Source organism: Perissodus microlepis, chromosome 23 (genome assembly GCF_051167445.1).
Source record: "Perissodus microlepis isolate ML-2025 ecotype Zambia chromosome 23, ASM5116744v1, whole genome shotgun sequence".
NCBI classification, from domain to species: domain Eukaryota; kingdom Metazoa; phylum Chordata; class Actinopteri; order Cichliformes; family Cichlidae; genus Perissodus; species Perissodus microlepis.
Window position 1 is genome coordinate 33594021 of NC_140482.1, and position 23267 is coordinate 33617287.

The 23267-nt window shown below is 40.4% G+C and overlaps 1 protein-coding gene across 1 annotated transcript in view; it reads right to left on the minus strand.

Moving 5' to 3' along the window:
* wwc3 (WWC family member 3) overlaps window positions 1-23267 on the minus strand; it is a 44032-nt gene that overhangs the window by 15505 nt on the left and 5260 nt on the right. Inside the window, exons 2-5 of the mRNA XM_084920999.1 lie at window positions 7737-7846; window positions 7335-7535; window positions 6863-6939; window positions 2979-3058 (exon numbers count right to left, since the gene is read on the minus strand). Coding sequence (XP_084777125.1) covers window positions 2979-3058; window positions 6863-6939; window positions 7335-7535; window positions 7737-7846 — 468 coding nt within the window. The remainder of the gene's footprint in view (window positions 1-2978; window positions 3059-6862; window positions 6940-7334; window positions 7536-7736; window positions 7847-23267) is intronic.

Here is a 23267-nt window from a genome sequence, read left to right on the forward strand (position 1 = left end):
AGTAGTGCAGTCAGCACTCATGGAGGCCCCATAAAATGTTAACAAGGGCAGTCTTTAACCCACAGGCCACACTCTGAAAGCCCTGGTCCCAGAGGGCAAACCTTCATGGTTTCAGTATTTTTCCTATGTTCTTAAAAAGCTTAAAACCAAAGATGTTTGAAAAGACATCTGCTGAAAATCAAATTCAATCCAACTAACGAACTGAGCTATGAAGACAACACAAGACAAACCAGTTTTTTTATGGTCCGACGGTTTTAACAAGCTTGTGTTCTCGTGTGTGTTTTTGGAGTTACAGCTTTTTTAATTTGCTACGTCTCTACGTAGCTTTGCTGCACTGTAACAATGTAAAGTTTTCCTTTATGACCTCCAGGGAGAAACGTTGCTGCACGGCTGTAGCTAACGTGGGTCCTAATAAACTAAACGAAAGGTATATCAGCATCATGTATGTCGTGATTTTCTAAGTGAGGTTGAGATGGATCTATGAAGCCCGCAAACCCATAAAATTCCATAAAACTGAACATTATTAGTTAATAATATAAAAAGATTTTTAAACAAATATATTATTTTTTTCTGATAATCATTCATGAGTCTTTTGTCATTTTTGGGCTTCCATAGAGGTCGATATCAGAACTAAAAGTTTAAACTTATGTTAATGTTTTCAAGCATCTTTGTACATCTTTGACTTTAAGACAGAATAAAACTGAAATGGATTTAATTTTGGACACTAGAAGTAACAAGAGTAAGTACCAAAAGAAGCACAAGGATTAAGAATGAGAGCTAATCGGCTCTACTGAACTGTTATTTATCACCAATCTGACTCTGACTTTTCTCAGCAAAGCACCTACCTTTACTTTCTTATTTCTATCTAAAGTAGTTTAAAATTAGGAATGAATCTCTCATTCACTTGCACAACAAGATACGGTGCTTTGTATTGGAAAACTTGTCAGTGGTGAGTAAAGTCACAAAATAATCAGATGAACATCTGAAGTCTTACTGTATTGTATTCATGAATGAGTCAAGTGTTTCTTTAGACTGTGGTTAGTTCAGAAATACTGAAACTGCATGTGACAGACCGGTATAAAGGCTCAGTTCGTTTACTTTCAACAATCAGGGATTGTTTGGGCTCTCCCTGATTTAGCAGGTGAAATCTCTGCGTGGGTTTATCCTACAGATTATGACATTAAAAAATAAACAAAAACACATCACAGTACACCAAATATGACCTATCTGCGCATTTCATCGTGCTTGCAGAGTAAATCTTGTATCCCTAGTCTGTGTGTGTGTGGTTAGGTAGGTGGTTGGTTGGTGGGGAGCTGGAAGAGCACAGGACCGTGCCTCCTCCGTTAGTGGACCTGGCACGTGGCCTCCCCTCTCGCCACAACCCGCTTCCTTCACTCTCCTTCAACAGCAGGTACTGTTCATCCACCCGACCCTGCCTCTTCCTCCCAAAACAAGCCCTGCTTTGTTCCCCCCGGCCCATTGGCAGGGCCGAGGAGTTTATAGGTTTATGTGTTTAGCAGAAAACAGGACACTGCCCACCCTTCTGTGCTTGGCTGTATTGAACCCCCCCCCACCTCCCCCGTGCCGTGTGCTGTACAGCATCATATATGCTTACATTTATTTTAGTTCAATTCTTAGAGCTGCTGATTGTGATGTTGGCTACAGAAACAGGTCAGAGGAAGCATGTGAAGCATCCAAAAATTCAGAGAAATTCATCAAGATAAGATGGAGAACAGATGAGACGTCTGTATGCCAAACTGTCCAAAAGATTAAAACTCCTAAGTCCAACTCCTGAATTCTTTAAGTCGAGCAATGAAGATTAAGGAGCAGGAGGGCTCTACACCAGAAACTGTTGGTTTGCTTCATCTGATGCGACATGGTGTGGAGAACAATTAGCTATATTGCTGACAACAGCTGAGATTGGAGGAAAAAAAAACCCCAAAACAACAGCCGTAGGGTTCCTCGTGGCCTCAGCCCTACCGGGTGACCCAGAGGGAACAAAGGGACGCGCACACACATACACAAAGGCTAACAAAGACATAAACACGCATATGAGCATGTATACACACACGTAAAAAAATTCAAGAAGAGGATGCGTCTCCGTTTTCTGCAAGCTGTGTATTCTCCTGTCTATTCTGGGAATCACTTGAGTTGTGTATTATCTAAGAGATAAGGGACTCTTTGCCAGGACTCAGGAAGTGCAGAGGAATTTGCTGCCAGATATCTCTGTGTTTTTGAAACTGCTTTCAAGCCCACACCTCCCCCCCTTTTCACCCCCTCCACCTCTACCCCCCCCCCTTCTCCATGGAACAACTTCCTCTCCAGGCTGAGCCTTGGCTCTCTGCACTCCACTGGTGCATCCTCTTCCTGAGGTGGAGTCCCCTTTTCCATCAAAAACTCCCTCCATTTGCCTTTTCTGAAACATTCTCTCTTTTTTTTCTCCTCTCAGAGGTGGAGCTTCTATTTCTAACATGAAATTTGGAGCTGCTTAGAAATGTTCCCAGCACAGGAAGACGCCATGTGAATGTGTCTGAAAAGCAACAAAAACTAGAAGAAAGTACAATGAATAATAAAGAAAAGTTACTTTAAATCACAAAGTGAAAAATATATTCCTATTAACTTAAATATCTTCTTTTTCTTTTTTAAATGAGTCAAAGGCCTTTTTGCTTGAAATCTTTGAAATTTGAATCAGTCTTAGTTAAACTAAATCGTGTCTAAACTAAACTGTTTTAAAAGATTATAATATTTAAATTTGAAAGCTCAGTTCAACAATATAGACAACATAAAAGTGTGGCGAGGAAAGGGAAAAGGTTTTAAAGGAACCTAAAGGATGAGACCAAACATACAGTGTGAGAAAGAATAAAAAAGGGAAAAGGCCGCTGGGTGGGGAGCAACAAGGCCGAGTGCTGTAGGAAGGAGAAAGGCGGCCATGGGAGGAAGGGTGGGCCTGGGACACACAGAGGCAGAGGAACACTCACTCCTGCAGGGTCTCCACTCCCATTTCCTTATACTGCAGCTCCTGCTTCACCTGGGCCAGCTCCTGCTTCAGTCGGGAGAGCTGCGGACAGAAGCGAGCACCGGGTTAGCGTGGCACACAATGGGCTTCTCTCACCACCGACACCGGCCAAAAGTGCCAAGTCACGACTATTCACATACAGGAATGCTCAGCTATGTTTATATAGAGGACCGCACACACACAATCACACACACAGGGTTACACACTGAGGTGTTTTGTGCATGAGAGGGTTTAGAAAAATAGAAATCTATAATTGATATGGTGGCTGTGAAGTGTGACCCAGTTAAAGATTTTTAAAAATATTATTTTAATATGAAATAGGGAAAGGGAACTATTTCAGAGTTACAGAGGGCACGTGAATTTTAGTTTACCAAGTTTGGAGACAATTAAAGGTTAGGAGAAGGCCCGTAATACAATATATAGGGAGTCGAGAATTTTTAAAAAGAGGCATTATTCTAATTTATCTGATGTTTGTTGAATTATTTTTAAACACAGAAGCAACAAAGTCAAAAAACTGCAGCTCTTCTAATGGCCACTTGAGGCAGACTCCAGGTTACAGCAGAAATAAACATGTTTAGAGCCTGTTATAACAAACAGGTCGCTATGGATAGTTTCCCCTAAACCTCAACTGCACAGAAGGTCTTTTTTTTTTTTTTTTTTTTTTTTTTAAATAATTCACCTATTTGAACATATTTTGGGCATAATGTTAGTGCTGTGGCTGCTTTGACTAAAGTTTTCTTGCACTAACCGCTACAGCTGCGAGCTGAATGCAGTACAAACACATTGATCTTACATCTGCGTAATGAGAATCTTCCTGATTTAAGGGCCCTTTTTTCTCCTTGCAATCGTTTCTTCCTCTGTGTGTGCACAAATTCATGAGAGCCACATCGATAAACAACACAGATACCATTTCCATCCCATAAGTCAAACCTAGAACGATATTCAGATCCTTACAAGGAAGATGATGTTGCTTTAAACAGGCTGCCAACCTGTTCCAATAAATATTGTTCATATCTGGGACAGTGTCAGACTTTGCTTATCCTGTAGCATACACAAACTGTAGTTAAGATGCTTTTGATGAGGTCATGCCATACTCCTATTAGAAAGAATAGCTATTAGAAAGCAAGCATGAATGCTTATGTCAGTATCCCAACATGCTGACAATGGGAATGTTAACAGAGTGGAGTTATTACAGTTACCACAGTGCATGCGCTCATTGAACATCCCACTGTTTCAAATGAGGTCCGCCTATGTAGAAGGAATCTCTGTGAAAGAAACAGTTCAGTCTTCAGACCGCTCTAAATTCTCAGTTCCACAAGTTTTTTCTACTCTTGGCTCTCTACGAGCTCAATGAGAATAAACAGCTTTAATATGAGGCTCTCAGGCACACAGCTACACCCATATGCTGTTAAAACCCTCAGTTTTTAAAAGACAACCAATCAGAAGAAAGTCTGTTTTAAAAGTGGGAGGGGCTAAACAATTCATTCCAGAGTGTGAGCTGATGGCAAAGACAGTATAAACAGGGATGAAGCTTTCTGCCTTCTTTCTGAAGGCAACCAGATGGCCAGATGGAGGATTATCTGTGTTATAGAAAGGAAACTCAATGTCTAAAAACCCATCAATCACAAGTCGTTACCCATTTTCATTTTCACGGTCAGACCCGCCCCTCACAATCAGATCCGGTCTGCGGCAACTACGATTGAGATGGACAAAACTCTCATCGAGGCTTCAAAAAAAGACAAAAAGTGACATGACAGTAGCTCGATCCACCTTTTATACTGTCTGTGGGTGATAAGGTGCACCAAGGCCCAGTATAAAATAAACCAAGATCACTGTAAACAGTAAATCATGTAAAGCTATGCTTGTAGAGTCCAAGAATAATGAGTGGAGAGGGAAATGAACACGTGTATCTTTTAAGGTCACATTAGTTTTTAAATATCCATCTATCCATTCGCTTCCGCTTATCCTTTCCAGGGTCGCTGGAGCCTATCCCAGCTGTCATAGGGCGAGAGGCGGGGTACACCCTGGACAGGTCGCCAGTCTGTCGCAGGGCTAACATATAGAGAGACAGACAACCATTCTTGATCACATTCACGCATAGAGTCACACCTATGGGCAATTTAGATTAATCAATTAACCTATCCCCACTAACTGCATGTCTTTGGATGGTGGGACGAAGCCGGAGTACCCGGAGGGAACCCACGCAAACACGGGGAGAACATGAAATTGTTTGTCATGTTTGCAATCGATTCCCTTATCGATTCCAGTCGCCCCGAATGACGTCGCCACGTTGCGGAGCGTCATTTACCTGGCAGGAAACACAGCGCCTTTAAGCGGCTCAAACGCTCAAAAGTTTGATTACACTTTACGAGAACAGATGACAACAGGGCAACTTGCAATACTTGAAAAGTAGATATTTAATTTAAGGGAGGAAAGGCTACGAATATGCAAAAGCATTTGCTCACAAAACACGCAATGACCTTAAATGAATGTCGTGTTTTTAATTCTGCTCCGGACTCGTGAATCTCGACCCAGCAGCAGCGGTAACGTTTGCACGTCCTCTCCCATTAATGCAGCAGGTAAATAATCAACTAACAGTGCATATTATGTTAGCGCGATCTGCCTTATTACAAAACCTGCTATTACTGTGCATTTAGGTGACCATGATGAGAGAGACAGACAGAGTCTGGCTGGCTCAGATGCTGGCATTTCTCGCTGCAGTCTACCGGTAGCGTCTCCTTTCAGGCCAGGATAGACGAATGTCACCGAGCAGTGACTAAGTTTGTGGTCAAAGGCTTGCACCCATTTGCCACAGCAGATGCCCCGATTTTCAGTAAGTGAATGTGTTTAATTGTAGGCAGGGACATTACTGGATATTCTTGTGTAATTGCTACTGAATAATTTATGTTATACTTTGTTATTGCTACAGAAGAATATTTATTTTATTATTTTACATTTACAATTTTTTTTTCCTGGGGACCCTGTGACACCCCATTGAAGAGCCGTAGGCTGTGGATCTCTTAAGATCTCACTGTTGGGTTTGTAAGGCCATGTTACTCCTAAATTTCTATCTTGTTCAAAGAGAAGATATAAAACAAAGTTCTAAGCTAATAGACCTTAGTGTTCTCCTTTTTTAAAAAGAATCGATAAGAGAATCGATAAAGAATCGAATCGTTAAACAGAATCGAAAATTGAATCGGAATCGTGAAAATCTTATCAATACCCATCCCTACACAGAAAGACCCTGGACTGATGGTGGAACTGAACTCAGGACCTTCTTGCTGTGCGGCTACCGTGCTAACCACCGTGCTGCAAGTTTTTAATAGAGAGTTACAAGTGGATACAAGAGGTTCCAATCAGTCTAAAACTATTTCATTGATTGCATTGATATTACTGTAATGATGGTGGTCACATAAATTAATCCTAATATTTAACACAGATTATATTGACCTTCATTGATTACCAGAAAATCTGGTCTTTAATCATTGTAAATATGTTTATTTATGGACGTTGCCTAATTTGTCAATATAATCTTTAAAGAAACTCAATTTCTTTGATTTGTCAACAGATTTCTACAATAACATCAAAATTACACCTTACTCAACACTTCAGGTTAAAATGTTGTTCATGCAGGAGAAACACTCTCGCCCATATGACTGATCAGAGAGAAATGTCCTATATAACCCCATCAGGGACCTCAGCTTGACCCCTTCATGATCTCATCCTCATCCTCCTGAGGCCCCAGGCCAGAGCCACAGTATCCTGTAGGGGCCACACCCCAGCCCCTTTCTCTGCCCAAAAGGGCCCCTCACTGCAGCCCATTGTTCTCCTGTGATAATGACTTACCCGCTCTCGTCTACAGGCTATTTCCATTTTGATTTGGTCAGGGTCGTATTTCGCATTTGAGGAGGAGCCAGAGACCGCTGTGGACACACAGAAAGGAAAAGCAGACAGGTTAGAGTTAGTTAGCCGTGATGATTTTAAGGTGTCATCTCTCAGATGCCCCCTGGACACCTTGTGTGTGACAGCTGGCAGGAGTCAGGGTTTATTGGGTGGAGGTAGTTAAAAGGGAGGATTTGGAAAATTTTCTATAGACCTGCACCCCTCCCAAAAGTCTTTAAAGGGATATCAGCAGTAATACATGTCCAGACTAGATAACTGGGTCAGCCAAGGTCATGTTTGGTTCCCATGAGAGCTTCAGGCTCATATTTTTCTCATCCATTTTCATTCCTTTCTGTTCATCTCCTTTGTGCATCTTATTATAAAACAAAATATGGTGTACACTATCAGACGAGTGAAGGACATCTGTGCGTCTTACTGCTGGTGATGGAGCGATTGTCCTCAGAGAGCTCGTGGAAGAGCATCATTTCCTGCTGAGCCAGCTCCAGTCGCTGTTGCTTGACCAGGTATATCTCCTTCTTGGCTTTGAGGGCCTCCTGGGCCACCACAAGGTACTCCTTCAGCATGTGCTCCTGCTCCTGCCGCCATTGAGTCCGCGGGTTCTCAATCTGGGTGGTCTCTGACAGGATGACAAAAACAGGAGTCAACAAATAATTGCACAAAGACATGTGAAACTACAAACTATAAGTACACTGTATTAAAATTCAGTGGGCTTTCACTCTGCCAAGTTATAGTCAAATAAAGTCTTTTTAATACAAGTTGCATTTACTTATGCTTATTTTTTATGCTGAGGGGACAAAAGCCAAGTTAATGTACTCACTGTTAATGTGGTCGATGTAGTAAACTCCCACTTGTTGGTCATAAACTTCCTCCCACCCGAGAGGCAGTTCATCTCCAACACAGTCGGCAAACGTCAGCGGTTTGGTGATCCTGAAAATTATTGAGAATATTTCAGTGCAAACAATAACCCGCCATAAAGATCATATCCAGAATAAAAACATGTATCCTGCAAACTCTCACTTCTTTTTCAATATCAAAACACTGATCAATAAATCTCACTACATTCCCATCCTGTTTAGTTACTCTCATTTAAACATTCTCCTCATACAAATACATTTTCTGCCTCATTTATTATGTACATACAGTAAAATGGTGTGTTAAGTTCTAATGAACAAAAGCAAACATTTATTCTTTATGTGTTCGTGTGGTCAAATGACCAAAACAGTTGAGAACGTGTAATACGAGAAAAACAACACAATTCAAAAATGCAAAAATGCATTTCACAGAAATTGGCATAAAAAACATCAAACATCATAACCTGAAATGCACCAATCAAATAACAAAGCTGTATTCGATATACTATAAGTGGTAGCAGGCAGGTGAACCCTACATGGTCAAAAAGCTAAATCTTTCACAAATGTACCTGTGACCTTGATACAAAATTTTGCATAATTAGTGCATAAAGCATACTTTACATGCCATAATACCAGTATGGGTTGTTTAAGGATGAAAAGCATTCTTAAACAGATCATATGCACAATACAGTCCGTGACTCCTCTGCACCATCGCTCATGACCCACTGCCACATGTCAATAGCACCTTTAAAAATATATTTACTAAAAAACATTTATGACATGTTCAATATTTGTTTTACCCGCCAAAAAACACGTCTCTCTCTTCCCTGATAGATTTTAGACAAATGAATATGTCAATCATGAGCTTCAGGAGGAGTCAGATGTAATGAGTGAGTCAGTGACCTTCACATGTTTATGAATTTACATTCTATTTGTGGCAGCGGTGAGTATGTGCATGTGTGTACATAAAGTACTTTATTTGTGACAAGTAACTACCTGAGCAAAACAACCAGCTGACACTTTCACGCATCATTACATCCTGTGGTTTAACTCCACATCCATGGACTGCAGCTAGTCCTCGCCCCACTCCACTGGATCTGTAGAGCAGAACAAGGACTAAAACTGAAAGTCCAGGACAGAGAAGTCTGTCTTGAGTCTGCACGACCTGACCAGAGAACCCAACGGTAATTAGAAACACAGGAAGAAAAGATGCCACAGTCAGGTGACTATCACCAACTGCATTTAATAAAATTAAATATAAAACTAAAACTAGGTATGCAATTTAGCTGTGGCTAAAAGTGAACACTAAATAACAAACATTGCTACAAAAAACAAGCCCCAGATTGGGGAGGATTGCTGCCTCATAATAGCTCAGAGTAAAGTGGACGATTGACAGACTGCAGCACTGTAGTGGCATCTGTTGTGGCGAACAGAGAAAGCCGAATGTCAAATTGAAGCTGTCAATCCCACCTTCAGATATGGCCATGAGTTACTGTCATTGGCTGAAAGATGATCCTGATCACAAGTGGCAGAAATGAGTAGAGTAGAAGAAATCAAAAGGGATCAGAGGTTTTTTCATAGTTGCCTCATCTTTTCCAGCTGTTGCAGCATCTTCCACTCTGTAATCTGAGAGTCTCTGAGTTCCTTTACCAATATAACATTGAAATGGTGGTGAGGGCTGACCCACTCGTACACCCATGTACGCGTACCTGTGTGCCTAACAACAATCAATAGCGAAAATGACACCAAAGCAGAGTGAATCCCAGTGGATGTGACATCATATTTACAATGCATCAACATTCACAAGGGCAAAAACAGTGACCATAAACTAGGCTTTAGAGATGGCATGAAGAGTTTATTCATGCAGGAGCGGCTCAGAGAAGAGCTGCTGATCCTCAAAATCGAAAGGAGCCAGCTTGAGGTAGCCCATTAAAGTCTGTTGCCCCCCCCCAAAAAAACCCCACAAAGAACAAGGGCAAGGCAAATGACAGCCTGACACATGATGATCTCTACTACCCTAACAAATCATATCAGTGAGTCATGGAGCAGCGGGTTTGATGACAGCAGTTCATACAGTAACTAATTTCCATCAAATCAACACAAAAGGAAAAAGGAGGACCAGCAACCACCACACTATGCTCACAATGCAGACAGCGCATTAGTCCTGATCCTGTCGAGGTATGCATACAATGAGGGGATGGCCCGGAGAGAGACGCTGAGACATTCTGCACAGCATTCCTCCGAGCAAACTCACTTCACCAGATCTCACTTCCTCATTTCGGTCAAAGTATTGGCATTCGGATTAAGAGCCAGTTGATGAGTCAATGCAGAATTAGCCCTTCGCTCTCATTGAAGTGACATAAAAACAAGGCGTTCTAACACAAACAAAGGTGTACTGAATCCTAATTGATGATTGGTCACAGGAGCTTACCTCTAATTCAATAAAACCCCTAATCTGCTGCTTAAGTGCAGCTCTGCATGTGTTGTAAGTAGAGATGGCCCGATACCACTTTTTTATGTCCGATACCGATATCATAAATTTGGATATCTGCCGATACCGATATGAATCCGATATAGTGTTTTTTAATCAATAAAACTGTTTTTTAATATCTTGCTGCATTTTGTATAAGTCCATACTCAAGTTTAAATAAACAACAACACTAAAGCTATTCTGTTATACTTGTATGTAAAAAAAATACACTGCACCCAAAATATTTCATAGTTCAGCAATACTGATCAATCTAATAAACTTAAACCTACACCATCCTCCCTATTCTGGTATTTTAAAGAGTACTTAGCAGAAATATTAAGCAACCTAACTAATAGGGTTGCAAACTCCCAGCAAAAAAAAAAAAAAAAAAACGGGGAACCAACCCCCAACCCTCCACCTCATGATGCTTAATCGACGTAATCAACTTTAATTTGATGCAGTGTGGAAAAAAAATGCACAGAATTAAATTATTTTTCAAGAATAATTAAATAGATTCAACATCTTTCTTCAACAAAATTACAGACTGCACAGATGGTATCTTCCCAAAGGAAAAAGTTCTATAGCTTACTAGGGTATATTAGACTTAACAGTTACTATATATAGTAATGGACTTCTATACTTTATATTTTACATAAGATTAAAACTTTGGGTGTAAGATTCAGATAATTATTTATTAAAAGCTAGACATTTTAAATGAGAATAAGAAAGAAAAGTATGTCTTTATGCCCCCTTTTCCCTGTTAATGCCCTATCGGCCCCCCTGGCTAAACTTTGCTAGATCCGCCCCTGCACAGTTACCAGCCGTCAGCTACGTAGAAAAAGATCCTGGTTTAGAAAGTAATATTAAATAAATTCTAACAACAGCTTATCAAGCTTAAACGTGCTGCTGTTATTCAGCCGCTGGTTTCCTCTTTCTGGTACAAAGTGGGCCAAAAACAAACAAGAGAAACGGGAGTCTTGACAGAAAAGCCGATCAGCTGATCATTAAGCAGTTTCATGATTGAAGCAGCAACAGGAGAGGGAGGAAGAGAGAAGAGGCACTCGCTCCATATATCGGTTGTTAAGCTTAACGTAGGAATGCTTTACAAACATTCAGAGATGAACTTACACACTTGCTTTACTTCTCTCTGGGATAACTTCCTCGGAGATGAAATGCCGGATTGGTAGCGAGGCTACAAATACACTCAGCCGCTCTATCACGTGATGCACACTGCTCCGACGTGCTACGGTTATGAGCCGAGTTATGCCGTGTCGCAAGTTTTGTGAGGTGCTTTTTTGATATTTAATGGATCGGATTACATTTTTTTATTTCTCTCTGATATCCGATCCAGTAATTTACATCAGTATCGGACCGATACCGATACGTAATATCGGATCGGTCCATCTCTAGTTGTAAGTCAGTATTAAACGTTCAAACATGTGTTCATAAATTATTAGTTAAGGAAGCCTAATATTCAGCTGAGTAGGTATCGAGTTTTCAGATTTGGGGATTCTGTTTTTTCAATGCTTGACATCCCTCTCACTGAGAGCAGTGATTATCATGCTTCAGCTCACCTCACTGTTGCTAAATTAGCAGCTTTGACACTGGATTTGGCCAATTTCCTTTCGACAATTTTTTTCCCCCTCCAGAAAACGGTTTTGAGAGAAAAAAAAAATCGTCATAACATCTTGATGTCCTGGAGCAGGATCATCAGTATCTCTTTCTCCCTGATGTGTTTATTAGAAAAGCTTCAGAACGTGAGAGGAAATAAAGCAGATTTCTGAAATCACTGTACATGTAGCCAAAATCACAGCATAGCCATCGTCTTTAACTCGTGTATGACGGTTATTTACTGTTGCTATGAAAGTTAAGAAGCAAAATGAGATTAGTAGAACTGCTACTGGCAACATTTTCTTTACCTCAGTTTCATAAATGTTTTTTTAAATTACAGTCCTGACAAGAGAAGCTGGACCGCTGAAGTATTATGTGCGACATACATTTTTTCCTTATAACTGACCCAACAAAGACCCAAATATTCCCCTTTGAGAACCAGAAAATGGCTTCAGTCAACATTATGATTCGATCCTTTAAGACAATACAAAGAATCGACCGCTGAGTGATCATGGCCAATCATGGATAGCAATGTATGTTTTATAATATTTGCGATGCCTGGGGTATTTTACAAATGGATTCATTATTTTTTTCAAGCAAAACAGCTTAAGCACATTCACTGTTCATAATACTGTCTGATGAAGCACCTGAATAACTTTTTCCTGACAACGACAAATCCAAGTGTTACACCAAACACAACAAAAGTGAGAAGAAAGAGAAGCTGACAGGAAAGGTTTCCTCGTCAAAGCTTTTGAGCTGCGACTTAACCAATTAGCAATTACCGGTAAACAAAATTATTACAGGTAGAAGGTGTGAAACGCCTTCAAACTGCTGACCTTTTACATGTGCTTTACATGTAGGATTACAGGTGAGTAGATCACTGTCCTGGCATTTGTTTGGTAGGACAGTGTTTTTCTAGTCTACGAGCCACACCATTTATATTCACATGCCGTTTTATTTTACACACTTTTAATTTGCTTTTCAATCAAGGATCAATCAGTGCAACAGCTATAACACCTGAGCCACAGCTAGCTGACCCATTCATGTTTTAATAATGTCCACACCTGAAGAGGTCAAACTTTGACTTAGACTAAATGATTCATAGATGAATTGTTTGATCATATTTTCTTCATCAGTGGCCTCTCCTAACTAGAAAGACTGGCACACTTAATACCCAAATATTCCCCTAAAATAAAGTGCACAGGCCTGCAGCAGCTTCACAAATAACTGCTCAAATCTACCAGAGGCAGGCTGAAGCAGGGTTAAAGGGATGAACTATGTGCACTGTCCCGCTGCCAAACACCAGGACAAGGCAAACAAGAGCACACTCCCTACCTGCTCCTGCTTTAAATGTTTGTTAAAGGTAAACAGACACCAACTGCACTTGTAAATACTTAAATAAACACTGACTGTAACACAGCTGCTGTCAGGTTTCATGTGCAGAAAGGAACTGTAGGAGAAACAATGAGACAAAATCTATAGTAAAAAAGCAATGCAAGGTTATATGAAGAGCAGCAATAATGTATAGTAGTTCTGCTTTATTTTGGGTGATTTGAAATGGTGATAGAAATAGAACAACCACGAGAGGCTTTGGACGGGAAGCTATGTGACGTCAGAGGGAGGTTAGTCCTGAACTGCCCTCTGACCTCCCTGGGGAGACTAAGAAAAAAGAAAAAAAAAAGAAAAAAGGCAGAAGGGAAAAACATGTCCTCTCAGAGATCTGAATCTGAATTTCTGAATGTTTGGTTTGTTACACGGTCTTGTGACAGCAGCCTCTGTTTTTCCAACTAATGTCTTGGTCTTGGGAGAGTCTGTAACCACTGCACAAAAAACTCGCACAGAGGAGGGACACACAGCAGCACAGAGCAGGAGACGGCCAATGTGACAGTATAGATTCAGCCAGAAAAACTGGACAACTGAAGCTAGCTGTGTGTAGTAAGTCTGCATTTCTGGTCCACTTTTAACCAGAAGAAATTTTTATGACCTTTCCTGACAGTCAGCCTCAGTTGACACAGTGAAACAGCTGTGCCTGAATAAAATGTGAGAGATTTAAGTCGGGACATATCCTACACGGGGCACAAAAATGAGAGACACAGTCTCACAATTGTAAAGTCTCCATTTGGTTCAAGCCCGTGGTTCCCACGTGGTACACTGAGGCACACTGGTGCTTCCAAAAGCACATTAAAATAAGTTTGTTTTTTAGTATTTAAAAATCCAATCATATAATCAAATTCCAATTTGATGACAGCTCTAAAGCAAGCTGTTGCCCCTTGAAGAAAGTCAAGGTGTGCGGCGTGTTTTTGTGACAAATGCGCCAAACTTTGGATAGTATCCTGTATGCACTCATTCCCATACAACGGAAAAGTTTCAACCTTTCTTCTGTCAAATGGAAATCCATTTGCACAGGAATTATTACAAAGTGACACACAACAGGCTCGGACAGCGAGAAGGATGCAGCAATGAGCTGGAGCGAGGCGCCTTTCTGAAGAAACTTGTTCATGTTGACACCAAGCAGGCCAAACAGACACGTGGAAAACAAACCATTCAGATCAAAACTTGGCCCACCTTAAAAAACAACAACAACAAAAACCCCACTGGATCTGAAACAGAGTCTGAGATGGTTTGCTTGATTGTGCTAAATGGGCTGATATAGCAGTGGATAACAAACATGATAGAAGAGCTTGTTGCAAAGTATAAATGCAATCCAACTTTTTACAGTAGCCAAATACGGTTGTTCCAAAGGGAAAAAAAAAAATCACTCAAATACTAACTTCTACTAAAAATTACTATCACTATTGGATTAGATGCTCATTTCCAACAATACTGACACGAGCAGTGGCGTCTTTGCCTCCTCTGGCTGACAGCCACACGCCCCCTTCCCTCACCAGTAGCTAGTAGTTACCGTTCACAACACCGAACAACACTTTATGAGGAATTCCAAGAGGTCAGTAAAGCTCCCGTTTCACACTGAAGCAGTGAAACATTTATCACAAACATTAATCTGTTTGTCCCAGATTGAAGCTGAGGAAAGTCCAGACGGCAGCCTAATGTATGGTGACCAAGAATCTGTTTAGCACAGATGTGAATACAGATTTGCCTTCACTTGGGTTTTCCCCTTTGGTGCTCCATGGGCACACAATGTGTGAAAATCACTGGTTTAGATGATGGTGCGGGAGGCAGAACACAGGACCTCCACTGCTCTGAAAGGTGCAATCAAACTTTACTAGGACGCTGATATGGACTACATCAGAGATCTGCAGAGGATGCAGAGCATGTGTGAGACAACCAACGGGATGCTTTACCCACCCCAATATTGTTTGGCCGTTTTTAGGCCCAAGCACTTTCTATAATCATAATCACACTTTCTATTTTCTATAATAGTCATATTCCAGTAGGATTATTTTAGAGCTGCTGCAGGATTACACTCCCTACACAGCAGGTGCTCTCAGGGACTTTTAGGCAGTTTTTAGCCAGTGTGTCTCTCTCTGGATGGCAAAATCTGTCTATGGGTTGGGCTGTCCATCAAATTTGTTCCAGACTGAACCGATTATTTTAACGACACCAAAATCTCCCAAAAATAAATATTAACCTAAGTGACCCCCTTAAATTTCCTCAAGCTTTAACATAAGGTTGAAGTACATAATGGATAAAATGACCAAATAATGAATTAGACTAATAACCACCACCACATTAAACGCCACATATAAAGCCCAGTTTGTCAGCACGGCAAAAAAGGTTAATTATGAAGGTGAACGCAGTAGGGATATACATGCATAACATCAGCATTTTAGGAATGCCATTCTGAGCAGTAATGCTGACATTAACTCATCTCGAAGCTGAGATGACTACATCCTCTCTCAACAGGACTCCTGTAGACCAAGGACTGGTTCTATGAAACTTAGACATCAGCTCTTTACTTTGTGGGTATTTTGAGTAAAACTAACAGGAGCCATTGTTTTAACAATTTGTCAAAAATCCTTCTTCATTTCCAGTTTCTGAGTCATGGGTTGTTCTCCAGTTCCAAACTTTGTGTTGACTTAATCTTAATACAAATCAAACTAACAAATCTCAATTCATCACCTCGGGTTTTGGAAACAAATAAATGAGTATTAATCAAATATCAGGAGAATCAGGTTTGGATAAAGTTCATACTTTCACTTTCTCACATGAAGCAAACAGCAGAAAAAGGCCGACTTTAGACGTGTTCGCGCTACTGGAAATACCCAAAGTGGTTTAGGCGAGGGGACTGTCTGGATGGAGCATGCAGAAGCCAAAACACAAAACTCAAAGACCATCTAAGGTCAGACTGCACTGGACATTTGGACCTGTGTTGGTTTATGTCTAGAAATGTTCAGGGGAACAATATATGTGAGAAAGGCTTTATAGAAAATAATTGGTGTAGACATAGTTCTTGTCACAAAATTAGCCATTTTCTTCCAGAAATGAAAAAGAAAACAAAGATTGACCAGAAATACCAAAGAAGTATTAAGACAAGAAATAAACCTGAGAAAACATTTAAAAAAAAATAAAAAATACTCGCATGCATGTTGAGGCTTTGTCGGCGGTTAATGGTTTATTCTAAAACATTACACATTCTCCAGGATCCTCTTTCAATCTGAGCGGAAACAGAAAATGAGACATATCTGAAACGGAAAAAAATAGAGGCTGCGAGAATGACAAGCATGTTCAGCTGTGGAGGAATGAAATGCTGCCGGGCTTGCTCGTGCACTGCAAATTCTCAGCAAAATATATTTAGTTGTTGAAGACATTTGCTAATTCTAGAATAATCTGTGCCATCCTGGGTTGTCCCAGAGGATATTTCTATCTGTAGCGGCGACGGCCTGCTGCATGGGAAAGGCATGTGAAACTCGAGTCTGGGCCACCGGACCACGTCTAGCTGGGTCATCACCACCAGCTCCTTAGCCTTTGTTTCGGAGCTGCAACAATTAAAATTCTCCAGAAAGAAGTCTGCACATTCCACTAAAAATAATACTGCCTTCACACATTTCTTTACGGGACCTCAGAAGCTGGATTTAATACCCTGAATCTGGGTTACTATCCTTCAGCTCGACCACAATGAGCTCACTAAGGTTTGACAGCCACATGTTTTCAAGAAGCTAACAACAATTCAAAGGCTCTCTTGCTGCTGCCGGCTTTTATTTGGTTCATAATACAGCTCATAATAAATTAAAAAACATACAGCTCATTATGCCAACTTTTTTAATACAGACAGCCCCAAACAATCCGTATATAATGCATTTTTGACACTGTTTGGTTCACTATAAATGCAGCTATGTTATAAAACAGCCAGTCAGCCACAGCAGAAGAATCAAATCAGAATCACGAAACACTTAATCAGCCACTGAAAGACTTTTATGATCCCACAAACCTACTGCTGAAGTCTACAAATCTGACTAGAGGAGAGATCTTTGCACAACAAGCACTGCTCATTTAATCAGAGGGGTGGACTATGCTTCTGGTTCAACATAACCAGGTTTTCTTTGTGTTTGCCGTCTTAAGAAAACCTAAAACACCACGCAGAGACATTTCTTCATTAATCCAGGCTTTCAGCTTCATATAATGCAGCCTCTGACACTACTTCAGCTGACTCTTCTTACTTGGTTAAAAATGGACTGATGAAATGCCGCCTAGTTTAGTAAGAGACATTTAATGAACAAGTGATGAGATCTAGAAAATGTAAGAAAAGAAATACAGCTAAAGGTAGCAGTGGTACTGGCAAGAAGACCAGAGAGTGGAGTTGTCAGAAACACATCGATTTTACCACCTGGTCCACTCTCAGCACCGGTGTGAAATTTCCAACCTTATGGATTTAAAGATAAAGGCTATTCATTGCATCCAAATGTGACACTGAGGGAAAAATGTAAATCACTTTGGGTTGTGGCCTGATTTAAAGGTGCATCACGCAGGTTTTGTTTGTGTATTAAACTTTTTTTTTTTTGGACAGTAAGGCAATTTAAAAATAATCTCTTTCCCAAATCTCTTTGTTGTTTCTAAGGCTGTTAGAGGTACCAAGGGCTGATTTTTGTGTAAAGGATGTGGGTCAGAATTTCCATGAAAATTTAAAGGAAGTGAATCTTAGGTTGGCTTTCCTCTGTGCCTCTCTTCTGGACCTAGCTAGTCAACTTTAACCTAGAAATGGAATGGAACCACTCCATTTCTAGGTTAAGGTTGACTACTTGGTGGTCACTAGACCATTTGGTGAAAGATGCCAAGAGACCGATTTCACCCAGCAACCACTTGGAGATTACACAGATGAGGCCTTACAAACACAGCATTACCAAATCTTCATTTATACTGTAGTATTCAGAGCTGTAATTAGAAAGAGCTACTTCAACATTTTTAGCTAAGGTGATATTAGAGCTAAAGCCCCGTTTCATAAAAATGAAGCCCTTCAAGCCTTGCTACACAGTCTTTTAGCTTTCAGCTCCAGCGGACAAGCCCCGTCCATGTGTTCAGGCGCTGTCTAAATGTGTACAGAGACGGGGATCTTAGGCTACTTATAGAGACCTATTTCTATAAGATTTAACACATAATGGGAGAACCGGGTGTCTGTGCGTCCGTCTGTCTGCCAGCTGCTTCAGGCCTCACTCTGAAACGCTGCACCAGACCCCTCTGACAGTCTGGACATAAATGACATTCCTCCCAAAGTTGTTTTCACATTTCTTTTTTAACACAGAAAGGAATTTTTGAGGCAACAGCACTTTTTTTTTGGCTTGCAAACTGTTTGTCATCTCCCCAATACAACATGAGATAGAAGCAAGGTGGAGCATTTGTTGGGCGTATTTAAAAAGGAAAATGAAGAGGGCAACTTAGGCTGAACACATAATCTGGTCTGGAGCTTCAATTCAAAATTGGCACATAGCACCGCATCTCCACATTTTCTCTTAATGGAAACATGCTCTAAATGAATTATTGAGAGTTTGGGGGTAGTCGCAAACTCAAGACAGTAGTTTGCTAAAGACGATAGCAAAATACTGCAATTAAATACAGCTGGATGAACACTCTGTTTAACTGGTAGTTAGTAGGGATGCAGAATTGTGAAATTACAGGCTTTTTTTGTTTGTTTTTTTATGCTTTTGTATTTTTCCCCTCAGTGTGATAGAGAAGCAAAAATGTTATAAAAGATAGATGGACAATTTTAAGGGGGACAACTATTTTCTATCATACATATCCTGTTGTTGTGGTTAAAAATTTCAAATAATAAAGTTACCATATGCTGAAGTAATCCCTGTGAACCAAACAGAGATCTTCAAATAGTTCTTTCTATACTTTGACCTGTATCCCGTCTTTAAGTCTGACGTCATTAGCCGTGCCTGGGCCCAACTCCGCTGCAGGTCCCTAAAGTCACACGATCACTGAGGCATCACTGAGAGTTATTAACTGTCTAAATCCTTTCATCTTTAATAAAATGATCAGCATTGCTGCTTTACCAGGTGTAACAATTAAGTTTAACATCCAGGCATCCATGAAAACCAAATTTGTGAAATTTAACGGCGTTAGAAGTTAGCAGGGAGTTAGCTCGCTAGTTTCCATCTAAATATACCATGTTCTGACTGAGGGGTTTCTGAAAAAATTAAGACGTACAGCTCTGCTATCACTTCCAACATAAATGAAGACAGGAAAGTAAACAGCAGTGACGTTTGTAGGGTTACTGAAGTTTGGATAATTCGCATGTAATGATGTGTTACGTGATTGCTAGCGACACAGCTATGTTAGCATAATATAAACAGTGAAGCTGGAAGATGAACGCTAGGCCTTATCATACCATTCACGGTAATACCGGTATAACGTTAGGCAATGATAAGAAAATGAAATATCGCAATAAAATATGGGTAAAATGCGCAACAGTGCCTTTGTTTTCATACGCACATGGCAGATTTGATGTGGTACACGGCGCTCAAAATGTTTTAGTACGACTTTGATAAGCTACGAAGCCGCACCGCTTGATGGATTGTCGGAGCATTACGGCTACCATAGTCGGGAGCCTTGTGGAGTGATACGTACTGCTACTACGTACATGCTTCAACATAATATTACCGTATTGTGTGTGTATAACCTCTTTTTAAGTTTTGTGGATATTATATGCTCAGGATATGTCAGCCCATTTCCACTGGAAATGCCTTTTGGTTAAACAGTCAGCAAGGAATTTGCATTTGCATTGTTAAATTTTTATATAGATTTAATGCACATAAAAAAACAGCTGCTTGTTTCAGTGAAAATGCATTGATGGGTTTTGGTTTTTTTTGCACCAATAAAGTTGTGGAGTTGTAAAGTATTTTGTCTCGCGTCAATTATATCATCAGTTATATCGTTATCGCAAATTTCAAAATATATATCGTGATAAATATTTTTGGCCATATCCCTGCCCTACCGACAGTGATCACTGACTGTTTTCAGGGGCTTGTTGAGATTAAATAGAACAAGATACAAAGCATTAAAACATGTGAAATACACAACAGCCTTATTAAACGAAGAGTAGTTTGGGCCTGGAATTAGGATTCATCACGTCATCACTTAAAGACAGGATAGTATCCCTAATACGTTCATCCCAGGCATATAGAACTGGTTATGAGTACAAAATCCCGCCCACCCACCTTCTCTTTGCAAGTGGCAGCCAATCAGAAGAAAACTGGTTTCAAAAGAGGCACTAAAGCAGCTTGAGGATGAATTGGAGGCCTTGCACCAAGGTACAGTATGTTATAAATAAAGATTATTTCATTTATATACTGTGAATTATAGAAACCAACTCTATTAGAGTTCAATAATAAAAATATTGAGCTGGAAATTAGCATAATGACTCTTTATTACAATACTTCTGAAATCTTATAAAGCATAAAATTAATGTTGCGCATTATCATTGACCACTGCCAATGGTAACTATAGTGTCATTTAACATCAGGCTGATTTTAGATGATTTATCTGTGCATTTCCACTGCTTGGGTTTTAGAAATGACATCAGCGACTGTAATTTAGTGGTTGTCAAACAGCCTGATCAGTGGAGTCTTTCAGGTCCTGAAATGGGAACCACTGCTTTATATAAATCTTTTTAAGAAAAAATAGTGATGATGTCATAACCCTGTTTCTGGGTCTAAGCGCTGCCTTCATGAGGCTCTCGTCTTTTTAACCTGCTCTAGTGCTTTGCTTCTTGTTTCCCCAAAACAGTTCAGTCATCATTCTCAGCCTCTCAAGCATTTTGTTACAAGTTCTCTTTAAAATGAGGCTTTTACTACAGCTATGAACACCACGGCTTAGGATCAGGCCTTTTTCATAGTGCGTAATCCAAACCATGCACCGTCATAAGAATGACTAACATCCTGTTAGACAGGATGCTGTTTCGCCTACACTACTATATGCCTACTGATAGCTTTGTAGGTAGCCACCAGGTAGAACATCATAATGTCAGCTAGCTCAACTTCACTAACCCTTCAACCTTTGCTGGAGTCAGTTTTCAGTCTTTGCTTACGTCCAGAGTTGCTGCAGTGCTGCACAGGAACATGATATATGATTTTCAGATGTCTTGTAAACTCTCTTTCCTTCATGCCTGGATGTTAAATTTTATTGTAACATCTGGGAGAACAGGCATACTGATCATTTTATTGGAGCTGAAAAAAATGTGGATTGTTTTTTAACTGTCAAAGGTGCCTCGGTGTTTGTTTGCTTTTGGGAACTGAAGGAGCATTTATGCCCGGAAATAGCCAATTGTGTCAGGCTTAACAAGCAGATAGACACGTTTTACATTCTTTAAAAAAAACACAAAAAGACGCTGCTTCGAAATGAATTACCTGTTCTGCTGGGGTTTCCTGGGTCTTATGTTTAATTGTTAACATTAATGTTTTTGAAAGCTTTATAAATAGTTTCAAAATAACTCAAATCAACCAGAAGCACATGAAGATCCGTTAAAATATAATAACAGAGAAACTGTAGTTTTTGTAGTTGTAAAAGCACAGAAAAACAGTAGAGTCCAGGTTGTCAACAGCATTTTTCTTCACTTTTGAATAAGAATTGTGCAGATGCGTGGAAGAGGAAGAAAAAACAAAACAAAAAAAACAATGGTCACCCAGAGCTGAAGGCTGGTCCACAGAGTCTGGCATGTCCTGTTTAGGTAGCATTCTTCACAATATACACATAAAACACTGCCAACCTACACATCTGACTGATGGCTGAAGCTGCCAGAGAAAAGCATATTGAGGAACAACATAAAGCAGGCTTTAAGCTACGAGTGAGTGTTTTTGTTTTTGTTGTTGTTTTTGTAGCAATAAATCATCCAAAAAAAAACAAAAACAAAAAAACAAACAAAAAAAAAACCACAGGACAGTCAGCAGGGAAACCTGGACGTCAAAGGCGCCTGCAGCACTAACTGCTGAAGGACAAAGTGTTTGCACTTCCAGAAGGAGTGAGGTGAAAGCTGAAGACAAACATATTGTCTGCTCATGAAAAAGAACACGGGCAAAATGACACCAGATCAAGCAATGACATGTTCGCAACCTCCCGCAACCGAAAGACAAAAAAGAGCCATCATAATGAAAACACTGGGGGAAGCAAAATAACAGCGGGGTTCAGCGCATGTGAATAACCCTTCGGTGCTGGCAACACAGCTCACCCTTTCCAGAATAATTGAATTTGATGTGCTTTGTGACCAAGCATAAAGGCCTCCCTTTGCTGAGCGGCAGGCCGGCCATGGCCATTGCATAACAGAGCTAATAAAGGAGGCCTACAGGGCCCAGGATGAGAGGAGGAGGTAGACACGTGGGAACTGCCTCTGTTCTGCTGCTTTGTCTGGGGCCGCGAGCGAGCAGAGCCCCCGGGCATTAGTGTAGGCATGCCTAACATAACGTTCATTCCACAGCAACAAAAAAGCCCCTCAGAGCTGCTCAGCTTATCTGCAGGAGCTGGCCGAGAGCAGCTTGAGGTATCCACCGTCAGCCCAAAAAAACAAAAGCATCATCAGAAATTAAGGCAATCAGTTCGGACGGGGTCTCAGCTGCTTGCAAAGTCAGGGGTTTTCCTGGTTCCTTATGATTAATCCGCATTTATCAGGGTTTTCCTGCATGCGCACCAGCATGGTTTTAGGGAACCTCGAACTTTTCTGTTGATATTTACGCTGACCTACAAGAAATGTCAGTTAATTATCAGTCACCAGTCATCTTATACCACTTCAAAAGTCTGAAAATCTTCAGCCCACCCAGCTGCATCGTCTTCATACCATCATCATCATCATCATCACATGAAGCATTTTCTTCTTCAGGGATTTTCCTTCATATTAAAAACCACTGAGGTTTTGGCCTTCCATCAAGGGGAAAAAAATTCTTGGATGGTGATTTTTAAGTTTTCTGTAAATGGGTTTAATTTATTCAAGCTTCAAATACATTTTTGTTTATGGAATGGCCAACAAGAA